The 25342-nt window shown below is 40.2% G+C and overlaps 1 protein-coding gene across 2 annotated transcripts in view; it reads left to right on the forward strand.

Moving 5' to 3' along the window:
- Window positions 1-4891: 4891 nt before the first annotated feature.
- The window catches only part of PRIM2 (DNA primase subunit 2), a 386408-nt gene continuing 365957 nt past the window's right edge, over window positions 4892-25342 (forward strand). For both annotated transcript variants that reach the window (XM_049894929.1, XM_049894926.1), the window contains exons 1-5: window positions 4892-4991; window positions 5851-6013; window positions 7828-7931; window positions 13428-13507; window positions 15313-15433. In XM_049894929.1, the coding sequence (XP_049750886.1) occupies window positions 5860-6013; window positions 7828-7931; window positions 13428-13507; window positions 15313-15433 (459 nt within the window). In that variant the 5' untranslated portion in view covers window positions 4892-4991; window positions 5851-5859. The remainder of the gene's footprint in view (window positions 4992-5850; window positions 6014-7827; window positions 7932-13427; window positions 13508-15312; window positions 15434-25342) is intronic.

The raw sequence follows: 25342 nt of genomic DNA on the forward strand, positions 1-25342 counted from the left end.
TAGCCACCATTCATATACATTTTTCCACTTTTATAAAACCGAAAAAACCAAACCCAGTGCCGTCGAGTCGATTCCGACTCATAGCGACCCTATAGGACAGAATAGAACTGCCCCATAGAGTTTCCAAGGAGCGCCTGGTGGATTTGAACTGCCAACCCTTTGGTTAGCAGCCGTAGCACTTAACCACTATGCCACCAGGGTTTCCCCACTTTTATTAACACATTTAAATGTACTCTTTGGTTACACCTATTCTGCTTGTTTGGACCCTTTGCCAGCCAATCAGTGAGCCCATGCTTTCTAATCCTTTTGATTACTTTCTTATGAGACACTTCATTTCACTTGGATGTTCTTTATAAATTGGACAATGTGCATGTCCTGGCATAAGAGGTAACAATCTCTTAAGTTTCAGCTCTAATGGCCTTGTCTCTGCCCACATCAAACTCTTCTGCAGCATTTGGCACATGGAAGCATCATTTCCTTGGACCGCCACCACCATCATGACTTTCAAACACAATGTTATCCATGATCCCTAAACTGCCTTCCCTCTCTACTTTGTGATTCCCCAGCTCGTAGTTCTGTCCTTGGAATTCTTCTTCCTATGGAGTTCTTCCCAAAGATCTTATCTAGCCTTATACCATCTGCTCTACCTTTATGCAGATAATTTTCAATTTTACACATAGTTCCAATCTTCTTCTTGAGCTTTAAATTCATAATCCCCATTTGGCTGTGTTGTGCGTATATAGTTTACATTAAGAAACCATTGTGGAAGAAATGATCGTATTTCTAGATTTTTTAAAAAAAAGCAAGCTGAAGCTTACTCTGAGCACCCAGGTCTGTGAGAAATCAATCTGTCATTATTGGCATTTCTTGCTTCATGAGGAGATGGCAAAATTCAAAGTCATCTGTCATCAGTAAGTGCTGGACACCATTTGAATGCCCTGTCTCAGCTCAGAGGTCTTGTCAAGCTGGTCCCCATTGCTGTTTTGAGACCACACTTGGAGAAGGGTAATATTTAATAAGTTTGGATACCTCAGGTGTAGGTCCTACTTCTTCAGGCAAATCCTGCAAGGTCATTTAAATTTTCTTAAGGTCTGCATTCCAGGTTTGTTCAGGCAGCTCATATCAGGGCTTGGAACTGGTTCTTCCCAGTTCAATCATGGCTGAGGAAGCCACACTGGAACAGACTCGAATTTTAAAAATTTGTGTGAACCAGAACCATAACCAGAATGGGAAAAATTACTGGTTGAAGCCCTGCTAGAAAGCTAACGTCTTTCTTAGAAAGCAAGGGCAGTGTGTGCAATGTGTAGCAACCAAATCTCTTGCCTGTTCTTCCATTTTGCAAAACTGTGTTCCTCCTCAAAGATCTCAAAGATCTGGTGGTCCTACCATGCTGCTTTGGATGTGAGTTGCTCTCCTCAGTCCTGGCAATAATCCAATTTTATGTATCAGGCTCCTGAAATTGCTCACTATACCACCTGTGAGTCTCCCCTTCCAGGGTTTTGACGCATAATTTTTCCTGTCCCGGTTATGGTTCTGAGTCACCCAAATTGTAAAATTCAGGTGTCCTCTAGCTTTGTTTCGTCAGCTATGATTGAGTCAGTTCAAAGTCCAGGCTCACACGCTTTCAGTTGTCTTCTTTGGACCAGTTGGTGTTACTTATGTGTCTGATACAGATAGGAAGGAATGAAGGTGAGGTTCTGCTGTCATATTAATGGAATTATTATAGTGTGATGGTTAGTACTGCAGTCCTGGGGATCAGCCTTCCTGGCTTCTAACCTGGCTCTGTCACTTACTATGGGACCTTTCAAAGTTACTTAACTTCTCTTTCTTTTGTTTCCTTATCAGTAAAAAAAAAAAATATATATATATATATGTATACATATAAAAATATGTAGACATTTTGGTAAAATGGTTTTTTTAAAATTAGTTTTTATTGTGCTTTAAGTGAAAGTATACAAATCAGGTCAGTCTCTCATACAAATATGTACATACACCTTGCTATACACTCCTAATTGCTCTCCCTCTGATGAGATAGCACAGTACGTCCCTCCACTCTCTCTCATTGTGTCCATTCGGGTAGCTTCTGGCCACCTCTGCCCTCTCATCTCCTCTCCAGACAAGAGAGGCTAACATAGTCTCATGTGTTGACTTGATCCAAGAAGCTTGATCTTCACTGGTGTCATTTTCCATCCCTTATTCCCGTCCAATCTCTGTCTGAAGAGTTGGCTTTGGGAATGGTTCCTGCCCTGGGGTAACAGAAGGTTTGGGGTTCATGGCCTCTGGGGTCCCTCCAGTCCCAGTCTGACCATTAAATCTGGCCTTTTTATGAGAATTTGGGGTCTGCATCCCACTGCTCTCCTGCTCCCTCAGGGTTTCTCTGTTGAGTTCCCTGTCAAGGCAGTCATCTGTTATGGCCAGGTACCATCTAGCTCTTCTGGTCTCAGGCTGATGTAGTCTCTGGTTTATGTGGTCCTTTTTTGTCTCTTAGGCTCATAACTATTTTGTGTCTTTGGTGTTCTTCATTCTTCCTTGTTCCAGGTGGGTTGAGACCAATCGATGCATATTAGATGGCCGTTTGCTAGCGTACAAGACCACAGACGCCACTCTCCAAATCGGGATGCAGAATGTTTTCTTAATACATTTTATTATGCCAATTGACTTAGATGTCCCCTGAAATCATGGTCCTCAAACCCCCACCCCTGCTACACTGGCCTTTGAAGTGTTCGGTTTATTAAGGAAACTTCTTTGTTTTTGGTTTAGTCCATTTGTGTTGACCTCTCCTAAAATGAAACTTATGTACTATCTAATTAATGAATACCCCTCTCCCTCTCTCCCACCCTCCCCCCCCATAACCATCAAAGAGTATTTTCTTCTCTGCTTAAACTGTTTCTCCAGTTCTTATAATAGTGGTCTTATTCAATATTTGTCCTTTGCAATTGACTGATTCAGCTCAGCATAATGTCTTCCAGATTTCTCTGTGTTATGAAATGTTTCATGGATTCAACATTGTTCTTTATCGATGCGAAGTATTCCATTGTGTGAATATACCATGGTTTATTTATCCATTCATCCGTTGATGGGCACCTTGGTTGCTTCCAACTTTTTGCTATCATAAACAGTGCTGCAATGAACATGGGTGTGCACATATCTGTTCATGTAAAGGCTCTTATTTCTCTAGGATATATTCCAAGGAGTGGGATTACTGGATTGTATGGTAGTTCTATTTCTAGCTTTTTAAGGAAGTGCCACATTGATTTCCAAAGTGGTTGTACCATTTTACATTCCCACCAACAGTGTATAAGTGTTCCAGTCTCTCCATCAACCTCTCCAACACTGATTATTTTGTTTTTAGGATTAATGCCAGCCTTGTTGGAGTGAGACGGAATCTCATTGTAGTTTTTATTTGCATTTCTCTAATGGCTAATGATCGAGAGCATTTCCTCATGTATCTGTTAGTCACCTAATGTTTTCTTTAGTGAACTTTTTTAATTGGGTTATTTGTCTTTTTGGGGTTGAGTTTTAGCAGAATCATGTAGATTTTAGAGATCAGGTGCTAAAATGGTTTTGATAATAGAACCCACCTCATAACATTATAAGAATAAAATGAAGTGATGGGTAAAATCACTTAGAATAGGTCCTGTACAAAGCACTGTCATATGCAGTTAGGTCCATGCTCCATAGGTGCTTTGAAGCCTGATATTGTTTCAATATATTCCACATTTCTAAGGACTCAAACATTTCAAAGCACTCTTCACCCCCAAGGACTTAACCAGAGCCTTCCTCTACCACTTTTGTAAATGAGACAGCCTTCTAGAGGCCACCAGTGAAGTTTATTTCCAGCTTTTGAATATCCTACTGATAGTAGCCAGAGAGCTAGGCGTGGGTCTGATGCGCAGCTTCTGAGGCTGCAGTGTGAGATTCAGAAAGTTCATGGTGAATCCAGTTTCTTCCTGGCACTTGCCACTTCTTTGATCCTGTCTTCTCTCCTAGCCTGATCTATCTCAATTTTTGTAGACCCAGAGCGATTTCTGCACGTGTGCATTTATTCAATCGTTTTAGTTCATTCCACGGGTGTTTTGTTGGGCGCTTAACTATGTGCGAGGCACTGTGGGGAAAACTAAAGGTGAACTGAAAGTGGAACCTGCCCCTATGGGGCTTGCCGCCCAATAGAAAAAATATGTACTGTACATCGATGGGCAAACTAACGATTATTTTTTAGCTTCAGTTTTCTCATGTGCAAAATGGGGTAATATGAACTACTTTATAGGGCCGCTGAAAGACTAAATGGGAAAAAAATACAACCCCTAGAAGCAGAAACACTGGAGGCCTACTGGTTAAGAACTACAGCTGCTAACTTAAAGGTCAGCAGTTCGAATCCACTAGACCCTTCCTGGAAACTCTGAGGTGGTTCTACTCTGCCCTATAGGGTCGCTGAGTCCTAATCCACTGGACGGTAAGCGGTTTAATTTTTTTTTTTTGTGAGTTGGCTGCAAAAAAGCAGCTCAGTAAATGCCCCTTTTTCCTCCACTCTTCTCCCAGATTGAAAGTGATGAATGCCATAACTGCTTGTTAGAGCACATTTTCCTTAATTTATGCAATCTTTGTGAGTGTCCAAACGAAGTTATATTGGTTCATTCTTTAGCGTGTAGTAGTTTTGCCTTTAGTATTCTCTCAGCCTAGTTTCAATTGTTAAAAGCTACCAACTCCGCATGCATGAAGTGCGCCTTAAAATTTGGGAACCTCCCCGCCTCCAAATCTTCAAATACACTCGTACTTAAAAAACTTTGAGCTTTCAAAGCTGACCAAACAGCTTCAGCTCCCAGAAGCACCGCACTGAGCATGCGCAAAGCCCACGCTGAGCGGGCGGGACCTTTGGGGGCGGGCCTTGTGTACCAGTTGTTTCCGCTTCCGGCTCCATACGAACTCTCCCGCCACCAGGGAAGGAATAAGTGTCAGCGTTTGTGTATTTCTCATGCTTGCTGTGGTTTCAGGTAAGAGAAACTCCTGCGTATTGTAGAACGGAGAGCAATCCTGGTGCTGAGGCTTGCAAGTCAAGGGGAAAAGGGGAGCACTTTGCGGGCGGTGGGAGCAGAAGGACTGATCGGTCGGGAATGGGGGTTTTGGTGGTTGGTTTGTGGCAGAGACGCGGGCACCGGTGAGGGTTGAGTGGAGATGGCTTCGCTGAGGTGGTAGGGGATCGGAGTGGGAACATAAAGGAACTTGTGGAGGCTCCCTCTTAAAAAAAAAAAAATTAGGGGCGGATTAACCAGTAAGCAAGGTACGCCCAGGCTTGCTTTTGTTTACTTGCTAATCTGTAGTGCACGATTTCACCACATCTTTGATGTGAAAAAGGTGAAATTGTGCACTACAGATTAGTACGTAAGCACTGGTAAGCCCGTGTGTACCTTGCTGATTGGGTAGTGGGGAGCCTCCACAAATCCCTAAAAGGATTTTCAAAAGACAGTTTTATTTCTCGAGGTCATACGATGGGGAAGTAATTGTACCTGGTTCATCAAGTCATTTTTCTGAGTTCGGGACTGCAGCACATGTACAACCTCACCTCTTGAGACTTATAAGGTGGTGGCACGTAGACCAGTTGTCAGCAGGCACTGTCACATGACATTCATGTTGCTGGAAGTTAGGATCACCAGGCTGAATCTCCCTCACCTTCCCCCCCTTTCACCCCATCACAAAATTATCACAGTTGTAGAAAAATCTGGAAAATACAGCAAAACATCACTGAGGGATACCCACTATTAACATTTTGTGCATGCTCTTCAACTTCAGACTTTTTTCTGTGCATGTGGGATTATTTTGTTTCTTGTAACTTTTTATGTGCTTCTTTCCAAGGTAACCAAGATGGAGTTTTCTGGAGGAAATCGGAGGAAGCTGAAGTTGGCAGGTGACCAGAGAAATGCTTGCTACCCTCATAGCCTCCAGTTTTACCTCCAGCCGCCATCTGAAAACATATCTTTGATAGAGTTTGAAAACTTGGCTATTGATAGAGTTAAATGTGAGTAATATTTAAATTAGAATTCATATTTTCTTCAGAAGCTCACTTACGTTTTATGGGAATGAAGTTTTTTCCCCTTTTCAGCAGTTCATTCAGAAGATATTTACTGAGGATTTGCTATTCATTCATTGTACTGTACAGTGCTTATTTACTGAGTGCATGTTTTAGATGGCAGAGATTTTGAGATGAATACTATAATTCCCATCTTCATTGAAGCTGTATCCTTGTACATGGAGACAGACATCCAAAATAATAATCATAATTCAAAATTTTAAATACTCCAGTAGAGATAAATAGTAGTGCTAACAGTTCTTGAAGCACAGAGTTGGGAATGACTGACTTAGTCTGATTATCTGTGCTTCTTAGAGAAGTTGAAATGTGATCTGGACCTTGAAAGATGAGTAGAAATTTCCTAACAGAGAGGAAATTAAGGGTTTTTCCAAGCTGCGGTAACAGCCTGTACAAGTGTTTAGAGGCATGAAAGAGAATGTAATATTTGAGGGAACAGCGACAATTTCAGGGTAGATGAAGAAGTATGAATAATGGTGGTATCTTGTGCCATGCTCTTGTATAATATTGCGGTGTAAGAAGGATGCAGCATGGATGAAAGGAGTGAGTTAGGCAGGAACTGAGGCAGAAATACTAGTACTATCTTCATACTTATGTCCCATCATATCTTTGTGGGAAAATCCAAAGGAGAGGTGAGATACTGGTAATCATTCTTGGAGGAGTAGGATGAGAACTGCTAGTATAGAGAGAGGCGCACTCAGTACCTGTTTATTGAATTAAAGAGTGAAGGCGTGGAAGAAAAGCGTTTTAGGAAGGAAGTGTAACAGAGCCAGATGCTTCATAGGGATTAAAATGATTGAAAAGCGTTCCTTGGGTTTGGCACTTAAGAGGTGAGATGGTAAGCGCCTGAACTAATGTACTGACAATGACAGTGATAGGGAGAGATTTAGGGATACTTTCTGAGTTATGACTGGTAGGATTTAGTGACAGTTTGGATGTAAACAGTGAGGGAGCAGGTGGGAGGTGGCTGAAGTTCCTACCTGAATGATCTGGTGGATAGAGACTCTGCTTATATGAAAATGGGGAATGCAAGAGGAGGAGGAAGATTGAGGGGAAGATAATTTGGTTTGAGACAATTAGGAGTTGCCTATGGGACGTGAGTTCATGTACAGAAGGCAAGGTTTTCGTTCTTGAATTAAAAAAAAATCCTATTGAGGGAAGTAGAATTCATTTGGGGAAAATGGACAAGGGGCTTTAGGAGGAACCTTTGACTAGTAGGTGACATTTATTCAGAATTGTTCTTTTGGGTGATTGGCTGGCCTTGCGTCTTCACTGTTGTGTCTGCTTCTTCTCTGCATAAGAAAAGAAAGGATTTTATTTTTTGGTCTCTTGTAAGTAAACGAAACAGACCCCTAATAGACAGCTCCACATGAAGGATGTAAACAGTGGTGCTTAAGCTCCTTTCTCTCTTGATATACCTGAAGAGTACATTCCTTTCCTTATCAACAGTGGCTTAGTATTGCAGTGATTATCCACCATTCCTCCCTTTTCCCTGGTTGAAAAGACATGGTATTAGATAATGCTGGATGCTGTGGGACATGGATAATTTCTGCAAGTAGACCGAGATTATCCTTCTACAAGCGTATATAATTTATATAACATACTTGCAGAAAATAAAACTGCTACAGTGTCCTTTATAAACAAGCAATTGTGGAACTGCTAAAGGATCCTAGATTTTATTTGTTTTGGATTATTATTTTTTTAATTATCTTCCCTTGATGTCCTTTTTCTCTTTCTTTTTTTAGTGCTAAAGTCTGTTGAAAATCTTGGTTTGAGCCATTTGAAAGGAAGTGAGGAATACCAGAGTAAGTTAGAGGCTGAGCTTCGAAAGCTCAAGTTTTCCTACAGAGTAAGTAAAAAGAAAAAAAAATCCTTCGGTTTGTATATACTTATAAATTGAATATCTGTTATAGGAAAGGTCTTGTATCAGGCACAGGGGTTTTATAAAGACTAATACAGCACAGACCGTCTGAAGGATCCCATAGTCCCCTAGGGGTGATTGACACGTAATCAGATGATAACAATACAGTAGTGTTTCTTAACCTTAGCACTATTGACATGTGACCCCAGTAGTTCCTTCTGGGAGCCTTCCTGTACATTTTAGGATGTTTAATAGCATCCTTGGCTCTACTTTTTAGATGCCAGTAGTACTCTCCCTCTCACAGTTGTGACAACCAAAAATATCTCTGAAAGCCCCTAAACCCATACCAACCCAATAGAACAGAAAAGAACTGCTCCATACGGTTTCCAGGAAGCAGTTGGTGGATTTGAACTACCAACCTTTGGGTTAGCAGCTGAGCTCTTACACACTGTACCGCCAGGGCTCCAAAAATGTCTTCAGAAGTTGCTAAATGTCCCTTAGGGGCAAAATTGTAACTGGGTTGAGAATCGATGCAGTATAGAACAATGAATGCTGTTTTTGGAAGTGTGCTTCAGGAACTCTAAGAACACATACGATTACTCAACTCAGATTAGGGAGGTTTGGGATGCTTCCTGGAGGAGTTAGTGCTGGAACTGCATCTTGACAGATGCGATCACATTTTTATTTTGGGAAGATGCCAACAATAGATTGAAAGGGTTATGTTTGGTAGGAGGGAGACAGGGGTCTGGAAATGATGAGAGTCTGAAATAAATGGAGGGCAGAGGACTGATTAAAGAGATAATACGAAGGTATAATAAAAAAACGTCAGGGTCTAATTGCAGGAGGCAGAGGATAGGGAAGTGTTACGGATGACATCCAGGTTTCTAGTTAGGGTGACTAAGTGGATGGTGGTGATATTTTGAGATATGATACACAGGAGGAGAAGCAGGTTTTGAAAGGATGATCCAGAATTTAGTCTTTGACATGAATTTGAGGTGCCTGTGGAGATGTCTAGTGGGCAATTGGATATACAGGTCTGGACATAGGAGACAGATCTGTACTGGGAGTATAAATTTAGGGGAAAGTTGGAAACATTAGGAGTAGGTCAGAGCACCCTAGGAAAGTATTTGAAAAGATTACAGAGGGCAGGACGTGAAGAATGTCAGTATTTAAGTTGAAATGGAATCGGAGGAGTCTGGGAAGAAGATTGGGAAGGAGCTGCCTGAGAGGTCAGTTACCCAGGATAACAGTGTCATGGAAATCAAGGAAAGCTGACGTAAAATGGTAGTAGTAGAGTCAGAACTTGGCTAACTTAAGAAGGGATAGTGAGACTCAAGATCAGCCCAAAACTGTTCCCTATGAGGTGGAGGTCAGACATACCTCCATTTTCCAACCTCTTTTTTTTGACAGCAGCTGTCCCTCTCACAGCACTCTCCTCTTCTGGGTTTGATAATTGCAGTGTACACACAGAACTCACAGACCCCTAATAGACAGTTCCACATGAAGGATGTAAACAGTGGTGCTTACTGTTTTTTCTATCCTGATACACTGGAGGGGTACGACTTAGGATCAGGAACAGCAGACTACAACTCAGGATCAGGACCAGGAAGCATGTAGGCAAAGTCTCCCTTCTTCAGTGCAGGACAGCTCTCTCGGCTTCTCTCAGCTATACAAGTAGGCAGGCCGTTTGCTCTGCTGTGCATGCCCCGTCTCAGCTGTGCAGGCTTCTTCTTGGCCCCCTGAGGGCAGGCTTCCTTTTAGCCCCCTCAGGACAGGCTTCATTCAGACCCCTCAGGACTGGACTCTCTGTCTTTGACCTCCCTACTGTCACTGCCGAATCTGCCGCAGGACTCCTTCCAGGCCTATCACCACTGGCTCTGTCACAGGGCCCATTTCGGACGTGTTACTGCCGGGTCTGCTGCGGTGCCCCTTCTGGTCTTCTCGCTGTCTTCAGTGTCACAGCCCTTGACCTGTGTTACAGGTCTTTTAGGAGGTTCCCTTGTCCCCGCTTCCTTTCTTTTCTTATCTTTCTTGCCTTTTCTCCTTTCTGCGTCTTCTGTCTGTCAACCTCTGTGGGGTTTGCTGCATGTATAAGCAAACTCCTGGTTAATTTCAAGGCATGGCCCTCCCACCAGGGACACGGACTGACCAATCCCCTCACGGTAGGCCACAGACACTCCATTTGCGTAGTATATTGACCAGTACCTGCAAGGTGCCTACCAATCACAGGGCAGACTGTAGCCCAGGGCCAGACAAAAAGTCAGGTTGTTTACAGCTTGACCAGGAAATGTCAATCAACCTGCATAAAAGTAACAAACCCTCTGGGGTAGAAAACTAGGGCAAAGATAATTCCTCAGGGCTTAGGGGAAATACCTCTCAAGATGTTTTTCAGTAGAACTAAGGCAAAAGGCCACATAAAGGAACTCACTTTACCACAGCTGGAGTTTCGGTAATAATGTTAATCATGATAATAATAGTAATAGCAGTAGCAAGTATTTATAATATGTTTACTATGTACATACTGTTCAAAGCGCTTTATGTATATTAAATCATGTAATAACAGTCTTACGAGGTAAGTAGTATTATCATCCCCTTTTTACAGAAGAGGAAACTGAGTTATTGATAGGCTAAGTAACTTGCTCAAGCTCATAAGATAGTAAATGGTGGAGCCATTATTTGAATCTGGGCATTTTGTCTCCATGGTTGGTGTTTTTAACCACAACACTTTCAGAAACTTAGGATAGGTCATGAAAGATGAGTTGTACAGCGCCCATTGGATTTAGTAGCTGGATGGGCTCATATAGATTGGAACAGAAGTCATATTGATGGCAGTGGTTGCAGGAGGAAGGTGAAGAAGTGGATATGAACATTTTACTCTTTTAAAATGTTTAGGTGAAGAGATGGGAGAGGGCAAAATCTAGAGGAAGTTGTAGGGAAAAGAGGAGGTACACACATGTATATGGCAAGAGATACTCAGATATATGTATTTATAAGCTGAGAAGAAAGATCTAAAAGAGAAAGAGGAGATGAGCTTGAAGATAATTTACTCAAAGAGAATTTGATAAATCAAGGTCCTAAGAGGCAGAACAGATGGGATTAAGGGTTTAGGTGTAGGAGGAACAAGAGATGCTTCATCCGTAGAGGTGGGCGTGAAGGCTGTGCAGCAGTGTGGATGCAGAAGCTCAGGGTTGAAGGTGTCTCTGCCCGGCGGCCTTTATTACTGTAATCTGTCTAGAGGGAAGGGCAAGGTGATATAGTTGGGGGCTTGGAGCAACTGGTGAAATTTGAGATAGGTTTTCTGAGAAGTGAGGAAGGAGGTGATTATATATCTAATCCTAGCTCCGCTGCTTACAAGATTTGCCTCTGGAAAAGTTATGATTTCCCTGTGCCTCGTTTCCTCATCTTTAAAACAGAGATATAATAATGCCTACCTCACAGAATACCAGAAAGATGTTTATCTGTGTTTTATTGACTACACAAAGGCATTTGGCTGTGTGGATCATAACAAATTATGGATAACATTGTGAAGGATGGGAATTCCAGAACACTTAATTATGCTCATGCGGAAACTTTACGTACATAGATCAAGAGGCAGTCATTCCAACAGAACAAGGGAATACCGCGTGGTTTAAAATAAGGAAAGGTATGCATCAGGGTTGTATCCTTTCACCGTCGTTATTCAATCTGTGTGCTGTGCAAATACTCTGAAAAGTTGGACTATATAAAGAATAGGGCATCAGGATTGGAGGAAGACTCATTAACAACCTGTGTTATACAGATGACACAACCTTGCTTGCTGAAGGGGAAGAGGACTTGAAGCACTTACTGATGAGAATCAAAGACTACAACCTTCAGTGTGGATTACACCTCAACATAAAGAAAATAAAAATCCTTACAAATGGACCAATAAGCATCATGATAAATAGAAAAAAGATTGAAGTTGTCAAGGATTTCATTTTACTTGGATCCACAATCGACATCCATGGAAGCAGCAGTCAAGAAATCAAACGACACATTGCTTTAGGGAAATCTGCTGCAGAAGACTTCTTTAAAGTGTTCAAAAGCAAAGATGTTACTTTGAGGATTAAGGTGTGCCTGACCCAAGTCATGGTGTTTTCATCTGCGTCATACGAATGTAAAAGCTGGACGATGAATAAGGAAGACTGAAGAATAATTGATGCCTTTGAATTATGGTGTTGGCAAAATATATTGAATATACGATGGACTGCTAGAAGAATGAACAAATCTGTCTTGGAAGAAGTACAGCCAGCATGCTCCTTAGAAGCGAAGATGGCGAGACTTAATCTCATGTACTTTTGGAGATGTTATCAGGAGGAACCAATCCCTGGAGAAGGATATCATGCTTGGTAAAGTAGAAGGTCAACAAAAAAGAGGAAAAGCCTCGATGAGATGGATTGACACAGTGGCTGCAACAGTAGGCTCAAACATAGAAAAGATTGTGAGGATGGCACAGGAGGGGGCGGTGTTTCATTCTGTTGTATACAAGGTAGCTATGAGTCAAAACAACACCACCACCACCACCTAGTAGAATTATTTTAAGGATTAAGTAGGTTAATATGTGAAAAATGCTTAGAACTGTGCCTAGTACCCAGTTAGTACTCAAGACATGTTCACGCTTACTATTTTGAACTTGAATAAGGATTCCTTGGCATTAGTAAGGGTTCTGTTGAGGTTAAAAACCAAAAACAAAAAAACCCCATCGCTGTTGTGTTGATTCTGACTCATAGTGACCCTGTACGACAGAGTAGAACTGCCCCTTAGGGTTTCCAGGGAGCTGCTGGTGGATTCAAACTGCTGACCTTTTAGTTAGCAGCTGAACCCTTAACTGCTTCTCCACCAGGGAGTTGAGGTTAAATGTCATGAATTTTTAGAATTCCAAATTCCTATAGGTGTGTATGTATTTTTAGTCCAGAAATGCTCAGCATTTTGAGAATAGTACTGCAGAGTGTAGCTGTAGATTAATTTAAATTTAGATTTTGCCAGATGGTTGAAATTAAAGATGTCGAGAGTTCATGTGAGAAGTAGTTGGAAGTGTTGAGTACCCTGAACATAGGTTGGATAAGAAAGTTTAAATAGAAGGGGCTGATAGATAGGAAGAAGACAACCCATTGCCATCAAGCCAATTCTGACTCATAGTGACCCTATAGAACAGAGTAGAACTGCCACATAGAGTTTCCAACGAGTGTCTGGTGGATTCAAACTGCTGACCTTATGGTTAGCAGCCGTAGCACTTAACCACTACGCCACCAGGGTTTCCAGGAAGAAGATAGTGGGGTTCAAACCCAGGAGATTTTGTTGAGATTAGTTCAGTTCTCAGTTTCAGCTTATTACTAACTTAAGCATATTATGAAATTTGTGCCCTTGAAACTTTTACTTTACTATTGACTTATGCTGACTCAGTATTTCTTTATACTTCTTACCATTTTAATGTGTTTATTTTATTCATATGTCATTATTTTTAAGGAAAGTTTAGAAGATGAATATGAACCACGAAGAAGGGATCATATTTCTCACTTTATTTTGCGCCTTGCTTATTGCCAGTCGTGAGTATACATTTATGCTCTCATAGTCAAATCTACTTACTTGGTTTGTAAATTGGTGGGTGGAGAGTTGACACGTGCTGTACCGATTATAGGAGAACTCAGAATAACATCAGGGATCAGTGGTACATGGGTTGATATTTTTTGAGTTATTTCCAATTGTCCTTACCACTTATTCCTCCCTTTTGCCTTCAAGTGCTGGTACTGGTGTCTGTAGTTGGTTCTCTTTACATTCTCTCCCCAACTACTTGCCTGAAAGAGTTAGCAGCTAGTGACTTATGTACGATAAACCTTTTCCTCTGCATGGCTGGAAGAGAAGAGGCTAGGTATACCATATGTTAAAGATACCCACCCCCTTTTTGGAAAGATCAGTAAATACGTAACGACTGAAATTTTAGTGAGTTGAACACTTGCAGTGAATTGTTTGAGGACAGCTGTTTACTAAAAGATAACGAAAAAAATTCCTATTGTAATGTTTTATCTGTTGAAACACTTTTTAACGTTGTGGAATAGAGTCTTTGGGATTTAAAATTGGAAGAGATTTCATTGGGAAAAAAAGACTTTTGATACTTTTTTCCTGGAAAAAAGTAATATTTATAAGAAACAAACACATACTTGAATCTGATATCAATTTTAAGAAGTTGAAATGTTTAGGTCCTTTAGTTCTAAGATAGTTTCCTGTGGTATTTGTGTAAGTCAGTAGTGCCACCCAGAGGGAGAAGGAGTTAGTTGCTTTTTTTTTCTTGATGTGTTTTTTCCCATGTTAATTTTGGCCAAGTAATAAATAAAAAAAAAAAATCTTCTTTTGTTTTTAAATATATTTATAGAAGCCCTGGTGGTGTAGTGGTTAAGTGCTGTGGCTGCTAACCAAGAAGTCAGTAGTTCACATCCATCAGGTGCTCCTTGGAAACTCTGTGGGGCAATTCTCTCTCCTATAGGGTCACTATGAGTTGGAATCGACTTGATGGCAATAGCTTGGTTTTTTTCTTTATAATTATGGTTTTTTCTTTTTATTGTTACAGGCTTATCAAGTGAGAATCTTAAGTTGTTTACTATCCCAAGATAATAATAACTTAGAAATTATTCACCAGCTTTGGCCCTAGGGTTTATTTTTTGTAAAAAAGCATAAGCAGTTTATTTGATTTATGCAGTAAATGAATTGCTGACAATCTGTGAAAGTCACTTGAAAAAATATAATCATATTTTAAATGCAGTTGGGTATTTACAGCTTTAGAATAATGTATAAAATATTATGTATATTTTATAAATTAATATATTTATACATTGGCTTTTCTTAAATTGAGATATTGAGATTTCTTAAATTTGGTGGTATTATAAACTGTAAAGTTGTAAACAAAGTTTAATTTGCAAAGTTTATCTGACCATAATCTACTCATAGATAAAGTGAGTTAAAAAATTTGGTGTTTATTTGGCATTGATGAGGCGACTTCAGATTAGAGGAGTTTCTCATTTTCTAATGTAAATGACTGTTATCCCATTACATTAAATACAACTAACTATTTTCCTTTATATTATTTAATAATTAATACTGCACCTAGGCTCGAAGCATTCTGTATTTAATCCTTTTAACTTTATGTTCATAACACCTCTACCCCCATATGTAGTGCATCCTTCGAAAACTGGTATATATGGTAGTCATACTCTCTTTATTGTAATAGAGGACTGGTATGCTTTTAACTGCTTCTAGAATCTTGCTCATGATTGAATATTGCTTCATAAAAATTTCTAGGATTTAAAAATCATCGGACTTTTAATGTATATTTGTAATTTTCCCATCTCCATTTCAGTGAGGATCTTAGACGCTGGTTCATACAACAAGAAATGGATCTCCTTCGATTTCGATTCAGTATTTTACCTAAGGACAAAATTCAGAGTTTCTTAAAGGATAGCCATTTGCAGTTTGAGGCTGTAAGTATATTTTTATAGTTATTTCTAATTGTCTTCATCTCTCTCTTTTGCCTTCAAGTGCTGGTACTGATGTGTGGAGTTGGTTCTCTTCCCAGGTACCTGCCAGAAAGAGTACACAGCTAGTGATTTTGCACATTAGTGAGGCTTCTTCCCTCCCTGACTACAGAAAAAGGGGTTCCTTAGTATCAAAGCCTGTACATTTAGTGGCTTTATTTATTAAATTTGTGATATAGTAAAGTACAAAAAAAGGAGCCCTGGTGATTCAGTGGTTAAGCTAACCAGCTGCTAACCGAAAGGTTGGTAGTTTAAACACACCTACCCAGCCTCTCTTCAAGAGAAAGACCTGGTGATCTACCCCCACAAAGGGTACAGCCTAGAAAGGTCTGTGGGGCAATGCTACTCTGTCACGTGCGGTTGCTATGAGTCGAAATTGACTTGACGGCACCAAACAACAGCAAAGTACAAAAAGGTTTAGTTTGTAAAAGTTAATCTTTAACCAAAATCTTGTAGGCCAGAATTTTAAAACTAATAATGTATTAAAGAAAACAAACAGGTGATAGTTACTTATTTGCAGTGGTGAAGGTAGAAGGGGTAATATTTTATTTTAAAAGTTTGTTGTCAGTAGAATTTGCCTGTCCGAGAAGTTTTAAAAGTAGTTTTGCAGACAAATCTGAATGATTTACATATTATAATTATCTAAAAAGAAGAAATGTGTGGGACATATTTTGAATGGGTATTATGGATGGATACAGAATTTGTCTTTTAGGTGGATCTGTGCTGCAGTACCACATTGCCGTCGAGTTGATTTTGACTCACAGTGACCTTATAGGACAGAGTAGAACTACCCTGTAGGGTTTCCAAGGAGCGAGTGGTGGATTTGAACTGCCAACCTTTTTGGTTAGCAGCCAAGCTCTTAACCACTGCTGCAGTGGGGAGGTAGAAAATTCTGTTTTGGGAGATCTAGAGCAATCAGATGGTGGTAGGACTGGTTGTGACTATATTTTGGTTTTGGAATGGGTTGCTTGAGACCAAATAAGAAAGTAGAAGTTGGAGTGGATGAAAGACGTTGTCCTGTCTGACAAGTGGAAGATGTACCCGCTGTAGCAAAGAGAGCATATGAAGGGAAAGACACCACATTTAGCGTCTGTAACATTCTAGGGTGGCATATTCCGGTTTCCCTCCTTTACTTTCCCTAAAAGTCCCATGAGGTTAGAAGGTTTCTGAGTAACATTTACGTAGGAAGTAGTAGAAACAAGAGTCTTCTGACCTCGAAGTCCATGCATCTTCCACTTTGCTTTTAACTTTGATCCTTAGTGACATCTGTTATTGCCAATATCAATTATAGTTCATTTATCCTTTCATTTAAAAAAATATTTTTTTTGCGATTGTTGGTTTTATTAGATCAAATAGAAGGCTCTTCACAAGAAAGTCTGTTCTTTATTCCAGAGTGTCTCAACATGTTGTCAAGTGTAATTTTTTTATAATAGCTTTATTAAGATGGGATTCACATATCATGAAACTCACCCTTTCAAAGTGTCCAATTCAGTGGTTTTGAGTATAACCACAGAATTATGCAGCCATCATTGCTGTTTTAGAACATTTTCATCACCCTAAAAAAAGAAACCCCATACCCTTTAGCAGTCAGTCCTCATCCTCCCCTTCCCCTTTTTGGCAACCCCTAATCTGCCTTCTGTTTTGATGAATTTGATTATTCAAGACATTTTATATGAATGACAAACATGCTTGTGTTCATGCTACTTTTTGTAACGGGAGTAATAAGGCTCTTTGTCTCTGACCCAAGAGTCTGTGTCTTCTGCCAGGATACAGAAAACAGTAATAGGCTAACTTACTGACTTGTAAGTAGTGTAAAATTAAATTCCAGACTGACAGTCATTTATGTGATTTTGGGTTGATTTTCTATTCTCTATTTCAGTTTTCTCTTCTTTTAAATGGGAATAGTAACAATCTCTACATCAGAGATTTGAGAGGTTTGAATGAGATAGTGTGCATAGAGTGCTTAGTACTGTGGCTGGCATATATGTTAACTAGTAATATTATGGAGAGCATAGAGGCAGCAAATGCTTATGTATTGGAGAAGTTTGGGATCAATTAGATTGATATATTTTGCTGCAGTTTAAAACATCTATTTTGGGTCTTTTTTTCTAGGGCACAGGAATTTGATGAAAAATATATGCATAATTTTAACAAGTGGGTTGGCAGTCACTATCATGGTTTTCAATATTAGTTTGGTTGCTTACTACTTTGGTATAATTATTTGATTTATTTATATACTTATATCCTGTTTCACCCCCATGCGTCTGTCAGTTTGTCGTACTTTGAGGGCTTGCATGTTGGCTGTGATGCTGGAACCTGTGCCACCGGTATTCAAATACAAGCAGGGTCACTCATGGTAGACAGGTTTCAGCTGAGCTTCCAAACTAGGACAGACTGGGAAGAAGGAGCTGGAGGTCGACTTCTGAAAAGAATTAGCCAGTGAAAACCCTATGAATAGCAGTGAAACATAGCCTGAAATAGTGCCGGAAGATGAGCCCCTTAGGTTGGAAGACACTCAAAACGTGGCTGGGGAAGAGCTGCCTCCTCAAAATAGAGCCGACCTTAATGATGAGGATGGAGTCAAGCTTCTGGGACCTTCATTTGCTGATGCAGCATGACTCAAAATGAGAAGAAACAGCTGCAAATATCCATTAATAACTGGACTGTGGAATGTATGATGTATGAGTCTAGGAAAATTGGAAATTGTCACAAATAAAATAGAACACGGCCCTGTCCTATAGGGTTGCTATGAGTCTGCTCTGCTAGGAATGACAAATTGAAGAGGAATGGTGTAACATTCATCATCAAAAAGAACATTTCAAGATCTATCCTGAAGTACGATGCTGTCAGTGCTAGGATAATATCCACATGCCTACAAGGAAGACCAGTTAATACGACCATTATTCAAATTTACTTACCAACCACTAAGGCCAAAGATGAAGAAATTGAAGATTTTTACCAACTTCTACAGTCTGAAATTGATTGAATATGCAATCGGGATGCATTGATAATTACTGGTGATTGTTTGGAAACGAAGAAGGATCAGTAGTTCGTGATAGAAATGTTGCTGGAGATTGCATGATAGAATTTTGCAAGCCGAATGACTTCTTCATTGCAAATACCTTTTTTTCAACAACATAAATGCCAGCTATACATGTGGACCTTGTCAGATGGAATACAGAGGAATCAAATGGACTACATCTGTGGAAAGAGATGATGGAAAAGCTCAATATCATCAGTGAGAAGAAAGCCAGGGGCCGACTTTGAAACAGACCATCAATTGCTCATATGCAGTTCAAGTTGAAGCTGAAGAAAATTAAAAGAAGTCCACGAGAGCCAAAGTACGACCTTGAGTATATCCTACCTGAGTTTAGAGACCATTTCAAGAATAGATATTGAACACTAATGACCGAAGACCAGACAGGTTGTGGAATGACATCAAGGACATCTACAAGAAGAAAGCGAGAGGTCATTAAAAAGGCAGGAAAGAAAAAAAGACCAAAATGGATGTCAGAAGAGACTCAGAAACTTGCATGAAAGTCGAGTAGCTAAAGCAAAAGGAAGAAATGATGAAGTAAAAGAGCTGAACAGAAGATTTCAAAGGGTGGCTTGAGAAGACAGAGTATTATAATGACGTGTTCAAAGACATGGAGATAGAAAACCAAAAGGGAAGAACATGCTCGGCATTTCTCAGGCTGAAAGAACTGAAGGAAAAATTCGGCCTCCAGTTGCAATATTGAACGATTCTATGAGGAAAGTGTTAAATGATGCAGGGACTTTCAAAACAAGATGGAAGGAATACACAGAGTCACTGTAACAAAAAGAATTGGTTGACGTTCAGACATTTCAGGAGATAGCGTATAATCAGGAACTGATGGTACTGAAGGAAGGAGTCCAAGCTGCACTGAAGGCATTTGGTAAAAAACAAGGCTCCAGGAAGTGACAGAATACTAATTGAGATGTTTCAACAAACGGATGCAGCGCTGTAAGTGCTCACTCATCTACACCAATACATTTAGAAGACAGCTACCTGGCCATCCGACTAGAAGAGGTCCGTATTTATACCTTTTCCCAAGAAAAGTGATCCTACTGAATGCAGAAATTATCGAACAATATCATTAATATCACATGCAAGTAAAAATTTTTTGAAGATCATTCAAAAGTGGCTGCCACAGTATATCAACAGGGAGCTGCGAGAAATTCAAGCCAGGTTTAGAATAGGGCGTAGAACCAGGGATATCATTGCTAATATCAGGTGGATTCTGGGTGAAAGCAGAGAATACCAGAAAGATCTTTGCCTGTGTTTTATTGACTATTCAGAGGCACTCTGATGTGGGGATTATAACAAAATATGGATAAAATCGTGAAGAATGGGAATTCCAGAACACTTAATTGTGCTCATGAGGAACCTGTACATAGATCAAGAGGCAGCCGTTCGAACAGAACAAGGGCACTGCTTGGTTTAGAGTCGGGAAAGATGGGCTTCAGGGTTGTATCTTTTCACCATACCTATTCAATCTGTATGCTGAGCAGATAATCCAAGAAGCTGGAGTATATGAAGAAGAATGGGGCATCAGGTTTGGAGAAAGACTCTTTAACAACCTGCATTATGCAGATGACACAACCTTGCTTGCTGAATGTGAAGAGGACTCGAAGCACTTACTGATGAAGATCACAGCCTTCAGTATGGATTACACCTCAACATAAAACAAAAATCCTCCCAACTGGACCAAAAAGCAACATCAAGATAAGTGGAGAAAATGTTGAAGTTGTCAAGGATTTCATTTTACTTGGGTCCACAATCAATACCCATGGAAGCAGCAGTCAAGAAATCAAAAGACACATTGCAGTGGGCAATCTGCTGCAAAAGATCTCTCTAAATGTTGAAAGGCAAAGAAGTCACCTTGAAGACTAAGGTGTGCCATACCCAAGCCATGGTGTTTTCAGTCGTCTCATATGTATGTGAAGGCTGGATGATGAATAAGGAAGACTGATGAAGAATTGACACCTTTGAATTGTGTTGGGGAAGAATATTGAATATGCCATGGATAGCCAGAAGAACAAACAAATCTGTCTTGAAGAAGTACGATCAGAATGCTCCTTAGAAGCGAGGATGGTGAGACTACGTCTCACATGCTTTGGACATGTTATGAGGCGGGATCAGTTCCTGGAGAAGGACAACATGCTTGGTGAAGTAGAGTGTGAGCGAAAAAGAAGAAGACCCTTGGCAAGATGGATTGTCACAGTAGCTGCAACAGTGGGCTTAAGCATGGCAGCAATTGTGGGGATGGCGCAGAACTGGGCAGTGTTTCGTTCTTTTGAACATAGGGTCACTATGAGTTGGAATTGACTCGATGGCACATAACAACAACAACGACAATAAACCCTGTTTCATTCTGCAGGTCATTTGAGATGCATTATGTAATAAACATATTCATTCAGATAAGATGTGGAAATATGAATAAAATTGGAAAATTGGCTGAAGGGAAAACTAAAACCACGTTTGTAGGGCACAGGGTGGTCCTTTGTAGTTTCTAAAGGGAATGGTAGCTTTGGCTTCTTTCTTGTGTGACTTGTTTTTTTTCTGGTTCAGTGATTCTCATTGGGAAATAGAATGGGGAGATAGTTCTCCTCGGGTGTTTATCAGAACCTTGGGGTGGAGGTTTGTAGAGTATGAAAAACATTATGCCTTTGGTTTTTGAAACAAACTACAGACTGTAAGGAAACCCTGGTGGCATAGTGGTTAAGATCTATGGCTACTAACCAAAAGGTTGGCAGTTCAAATCCACCAGGTGCTCCTTATAAACCCTGTGGGGCAGTTCTACTCTGTCCTGTAGGGTTGCTATGAGTCGAAATCAACTTGATGGCGACAAGTTTGGCTTTTTTGGTCTTACACTGTAAAGCTTAACCAAGTATTTGCAGCTGGCGGGGATTCACGGAAGATAGAGTGAGAAAGCACTGCAGGGGGCCTGTAGAAAAACGATTTCTGTGATAAATTGTCATCACTTTCTTGGCAGAGCCCTGTTTTCTGTTCTGGTGCTCTCCCATGGCATCTGACACTGGTAATTAAGATGCTTGAATTTAGGCACTGCTAATTAACTTGCCCCCTGTGGCTCTTCCTATTTCATTTAGGCTTTTCCACCTGTTACCATTTCATCAATAGGAACATGCACATTCTCTTCACTTTGATTAGAGTATTTGGTTTGAATTTTAAAACCGTTTTGCTAAAACAGGTATCAGTGATGCTCTTTTGCCGTGTTTTAGACTCAGGACAAAGCAAGGATTGAGGGAAAGTTTTTGGCATTTTTGTATAAGGTGTTCTCTGATGCGTGATAGGCTCTGTGGCCTAACTTGACGAAGAAGGAAAGCTGGAGATGGTGAGCCACTGAGCCATCTTGGTTTCCATGTAACAGAAGCTTGATTGCTGGCACACATGTTCAATCTACCTGGACTTGAAGTGCCTTGTGTGTTGTGTTTGTATGGTTTTCCCTATCTTTTGAGTTTCATAAAGCAGCAGTGACTTCTATGTTGACTTACTTTGTAAAATAGATATATTTTTATGTTAGAAGGAGATGTAGTGTTATAACTAAATTGCATTGTGTTTGCTCTGATGGAGAAATATATACAGGAAAAGGGATCATTAATTTATATGCATAAATTCTTCTCTTAAATTTTGCTTTTGTTCAGATTACCATGGCTGCAGTAATTTTATTAGATAAAAATCCGAAGGAGGTGGAGGGGGCTCAGTTACCAGATCATGGACTGTTGTGTTCTGTTTCTGACTGGCAGTGCTTTTATATTTGGTTTTTTCAGTCTATACTTGGCTTTCTAGTGAAATGTGACTGCTTCCTGATAGTAGATTCTGAATCTCTATGACATAGAACAGAAAGCCTTAATATGAAATATTCAAAAAGGAAATTGAATGTGTTGCATTCTTTGATTTATGTGTAAATAGATTGGATTTTAAATCTGAAATTTCTCAGAAGGATTGGAAATGAATAAATGTTGCTGTTTATACGGACCATATTGCATTTCTCATTGCTGAGTTGATTGACTTAACCTTGTGCCACATTAAAATGAGTGAGTAAGGTTAAGCAGATTCTATTAATGCTTCTTCAGTTGACCAGTTAGGGAAAGGTCAGGCTTTGACAGCTCTCAGCCTCATAGACAAAGGGCCTCTGTGCTGTTATATGTTATAGTTCAGAGTCTTTGACAGCAATTTATAATCTACCTTGATGTTTTATAAAACCTTTTTGTTGTTGTTGATAGTTACCAGGGAGTCAATTTCGCCTCGTAGTGACTCCATGTGACAGAGTACAGTTGCCTCACGGGGTTTCCCTTTTTTTTTTTTAATTTTTATTGAGCTTCAAGTAAACGTTCACAGATCAAGTCAGTCTGTCACATATAAGTTTATATACACCTTACTCCATACTCCCACTTGCTCTCCCCCTAATGAGTCGGCCCTTCCAGTCTCTCCTTTCGTGACAATTTTGCCAGCTTCCAACCCTCTCTACCCTTCCATCCCCTCTCCAGACAGGAGATGCCAACACAGTCTCAAGTGTCCACCTGATACAAATAGCTCACTCTTCATCAGCATCTCTCTCCTACCCACTGTCCAGTCCCTTCCATGTCTGATGAGTTGTCTTTGGGAATGGCTCCTGTCCTGGGCTAACAGAAGGTTTGGGGACCATGACCGCCAGGATTCCTCTAGTCTCAGTCAGACCATTAAGTCTGGTCTTTTTGTGAGAATTTGGGGTCTGCATCCCACTGATCTCCTGCTCCCTCAGGGGTTCTCTGTTGTGCTCCCTGTCAGGGCAGTCATCGATTGTGGCCTGGCACCAACTAGTTCTTCTGGTCTCAGGATGATGTAAGTCTCTGGTTCATGTGGCCCTTTCTGTCTCTTGTGACCTTGGTGTTCTTCATTCTCCTTTGCTCCAGGTGGGGTGAGACCAATTGATGCATCTTAGATGGCCGCTTGTTAGCATTTAAGACCCCAGACACCACATTTCAAAGTGGGAGGCAGAATGTTTTCATAATAGAATTTTTTTGCCAATTGACTTAGAAGTCCCCTTAAACCATGGTCCCCAAACCCCTGCCCTTGCTCCGCTGACCTTTGAAGCATTCAGTTTATCCCGGAAACTTCTTTGCTTTTGGTCCAGTCCAGCTGAGCTGACCATCCATGTATTGAGTATTGTCCTTCCCTTCACCTAAAGTAGTTCTTATCTAGTAACTAATCAGTAAAAAACCCTCTCCCATCCTCCCTCTCTCCCCCTCCTCGTAACCACAAAAGTATGTGTTCTTCTCAGTTTATACTATTTCTCAAGATCTTATAATAGTGGTCTTATACAATATTTGTCCTTTTGCCTCTGACTAATTTTGCTCAGCATAATGCCTTCCAGGTTCCTCCATGTTATGAAATGTTTCACAGATTCGTCACTGTTCTTTGTCAATGCGTAGTATTCCATTGTGTGAATATACCACAATTTATTTAAGCATTCATCCGTTGATGGACACCTTGCTTGCTTCCAGCTTTTTGCTATTGTAAACAGAGCTGCAATAAACATGGGCGTGCATATATCTGTTTGTGTGAAGGCTCTTATTTCTCTAGGGTATATTCCGAGGAGTGGGATTTCTGGGTTGTATGATAGTTCTATTTTAGGCTGTAATCTTTACAGGAACAGATGATAATATCTTTTTCTCCTGTAGATTTGCTGTTCTACGGTATCCCATAGGGTCACCATGAGTTGGAATATACTTCATAGGGTAGAGAACTGCCCCATAAGGTTTCCAAGGCTGTAAATCTTTATGGAAATAGACTGCCATGTCTTTCTCCCATGGAGCAACTGGTGGATTTGAACCACCCTCCTTTCAGTTAGCAACCCAATGCTTAACCGCTGTACCCCCAGGGCTTCCTCTCACTTAAAACAAGTATGAGTAAAACTTTGAATTGCTTATTAAAATGTTTTTCTTACCCTAAACGTGGCATTTAACATTTGTTTATCATCCCCTGTAATTTGAAACTTTAATTTCTTCTATTTTAGAAATTATTTTATGCCGTTCTTGGCTGATAACTTCTTTTCAGTGAGCACGAATTAAAGTTTAATTGTTATTTGTTATTGAAAATGCCAATTATATGAGTTTGTTAGGAAATTTTGGATGCTTTTCTTCAGTTAACATTGGAACATTGATTTTACATTGGCACGTGTAGACCTTTAAAAATAGTTTTTAGTGTTCACATGCCTGTTGTTACTTCTTAGATATTGCAAGTTGGCCTTGAGATAGTCATGGTTTTCTGATCATTTGGGCCTTACTATCTTATTTTCAATGTTAGTTGATGTAGATTGGGTCAGTGTAGGTCTTTTATTTTAGTGTGTGCATTCATCCATTTCTATTACTTAAAATATTGAAAATACCATTGACCTGGTATACATGACTCTATGCTTACTTGTGGGTTCTGTTTACACATTATCATAAGCCTATTAATAGATTGCTAAGTGAACACATTATCGTAAGCCTATTAATAGATTGTTAAGTGATTTTAGTATGCTGCCTACAGAGTGGAGAGATACATTTACCTTTTCTTTCTTTACTTTATACATAGAATAAATTTCAGCCAATAGAGAGTATGGTGATACAGCTGAGATAGGACACACAGATTGTAAGAGCAGGACAGGCTAGAGAACAAATGTGTTTGATAAGCCTGAAAATTTCTCACAGGACTTCTGACAAGTCACTGACTATGGCAAAAGTGGAAATGGGGCCTGAGGGAGAGTGAAATGGAATGGTAAGATGCACTCTTAACACTCTTGGTAGAAATTCTAGACCCAAAATGAACTGAGAGAGAAAGAGTTAATA

This window comes from Elephas maximus, chromosome 1 (genome assembly GCF_024166365.1).
Source record: "Elephas maximus indicus isolate mEleMax1 chromosome 1, mEleMax1 primary haplotype, whole genome shotgun sequence".
Lineage (NCBI taxonomy): Eukaryota > Metazoa > Chordata > Mammalia > Proboscidea > Elephantidae > Elephas > Elephas maximus.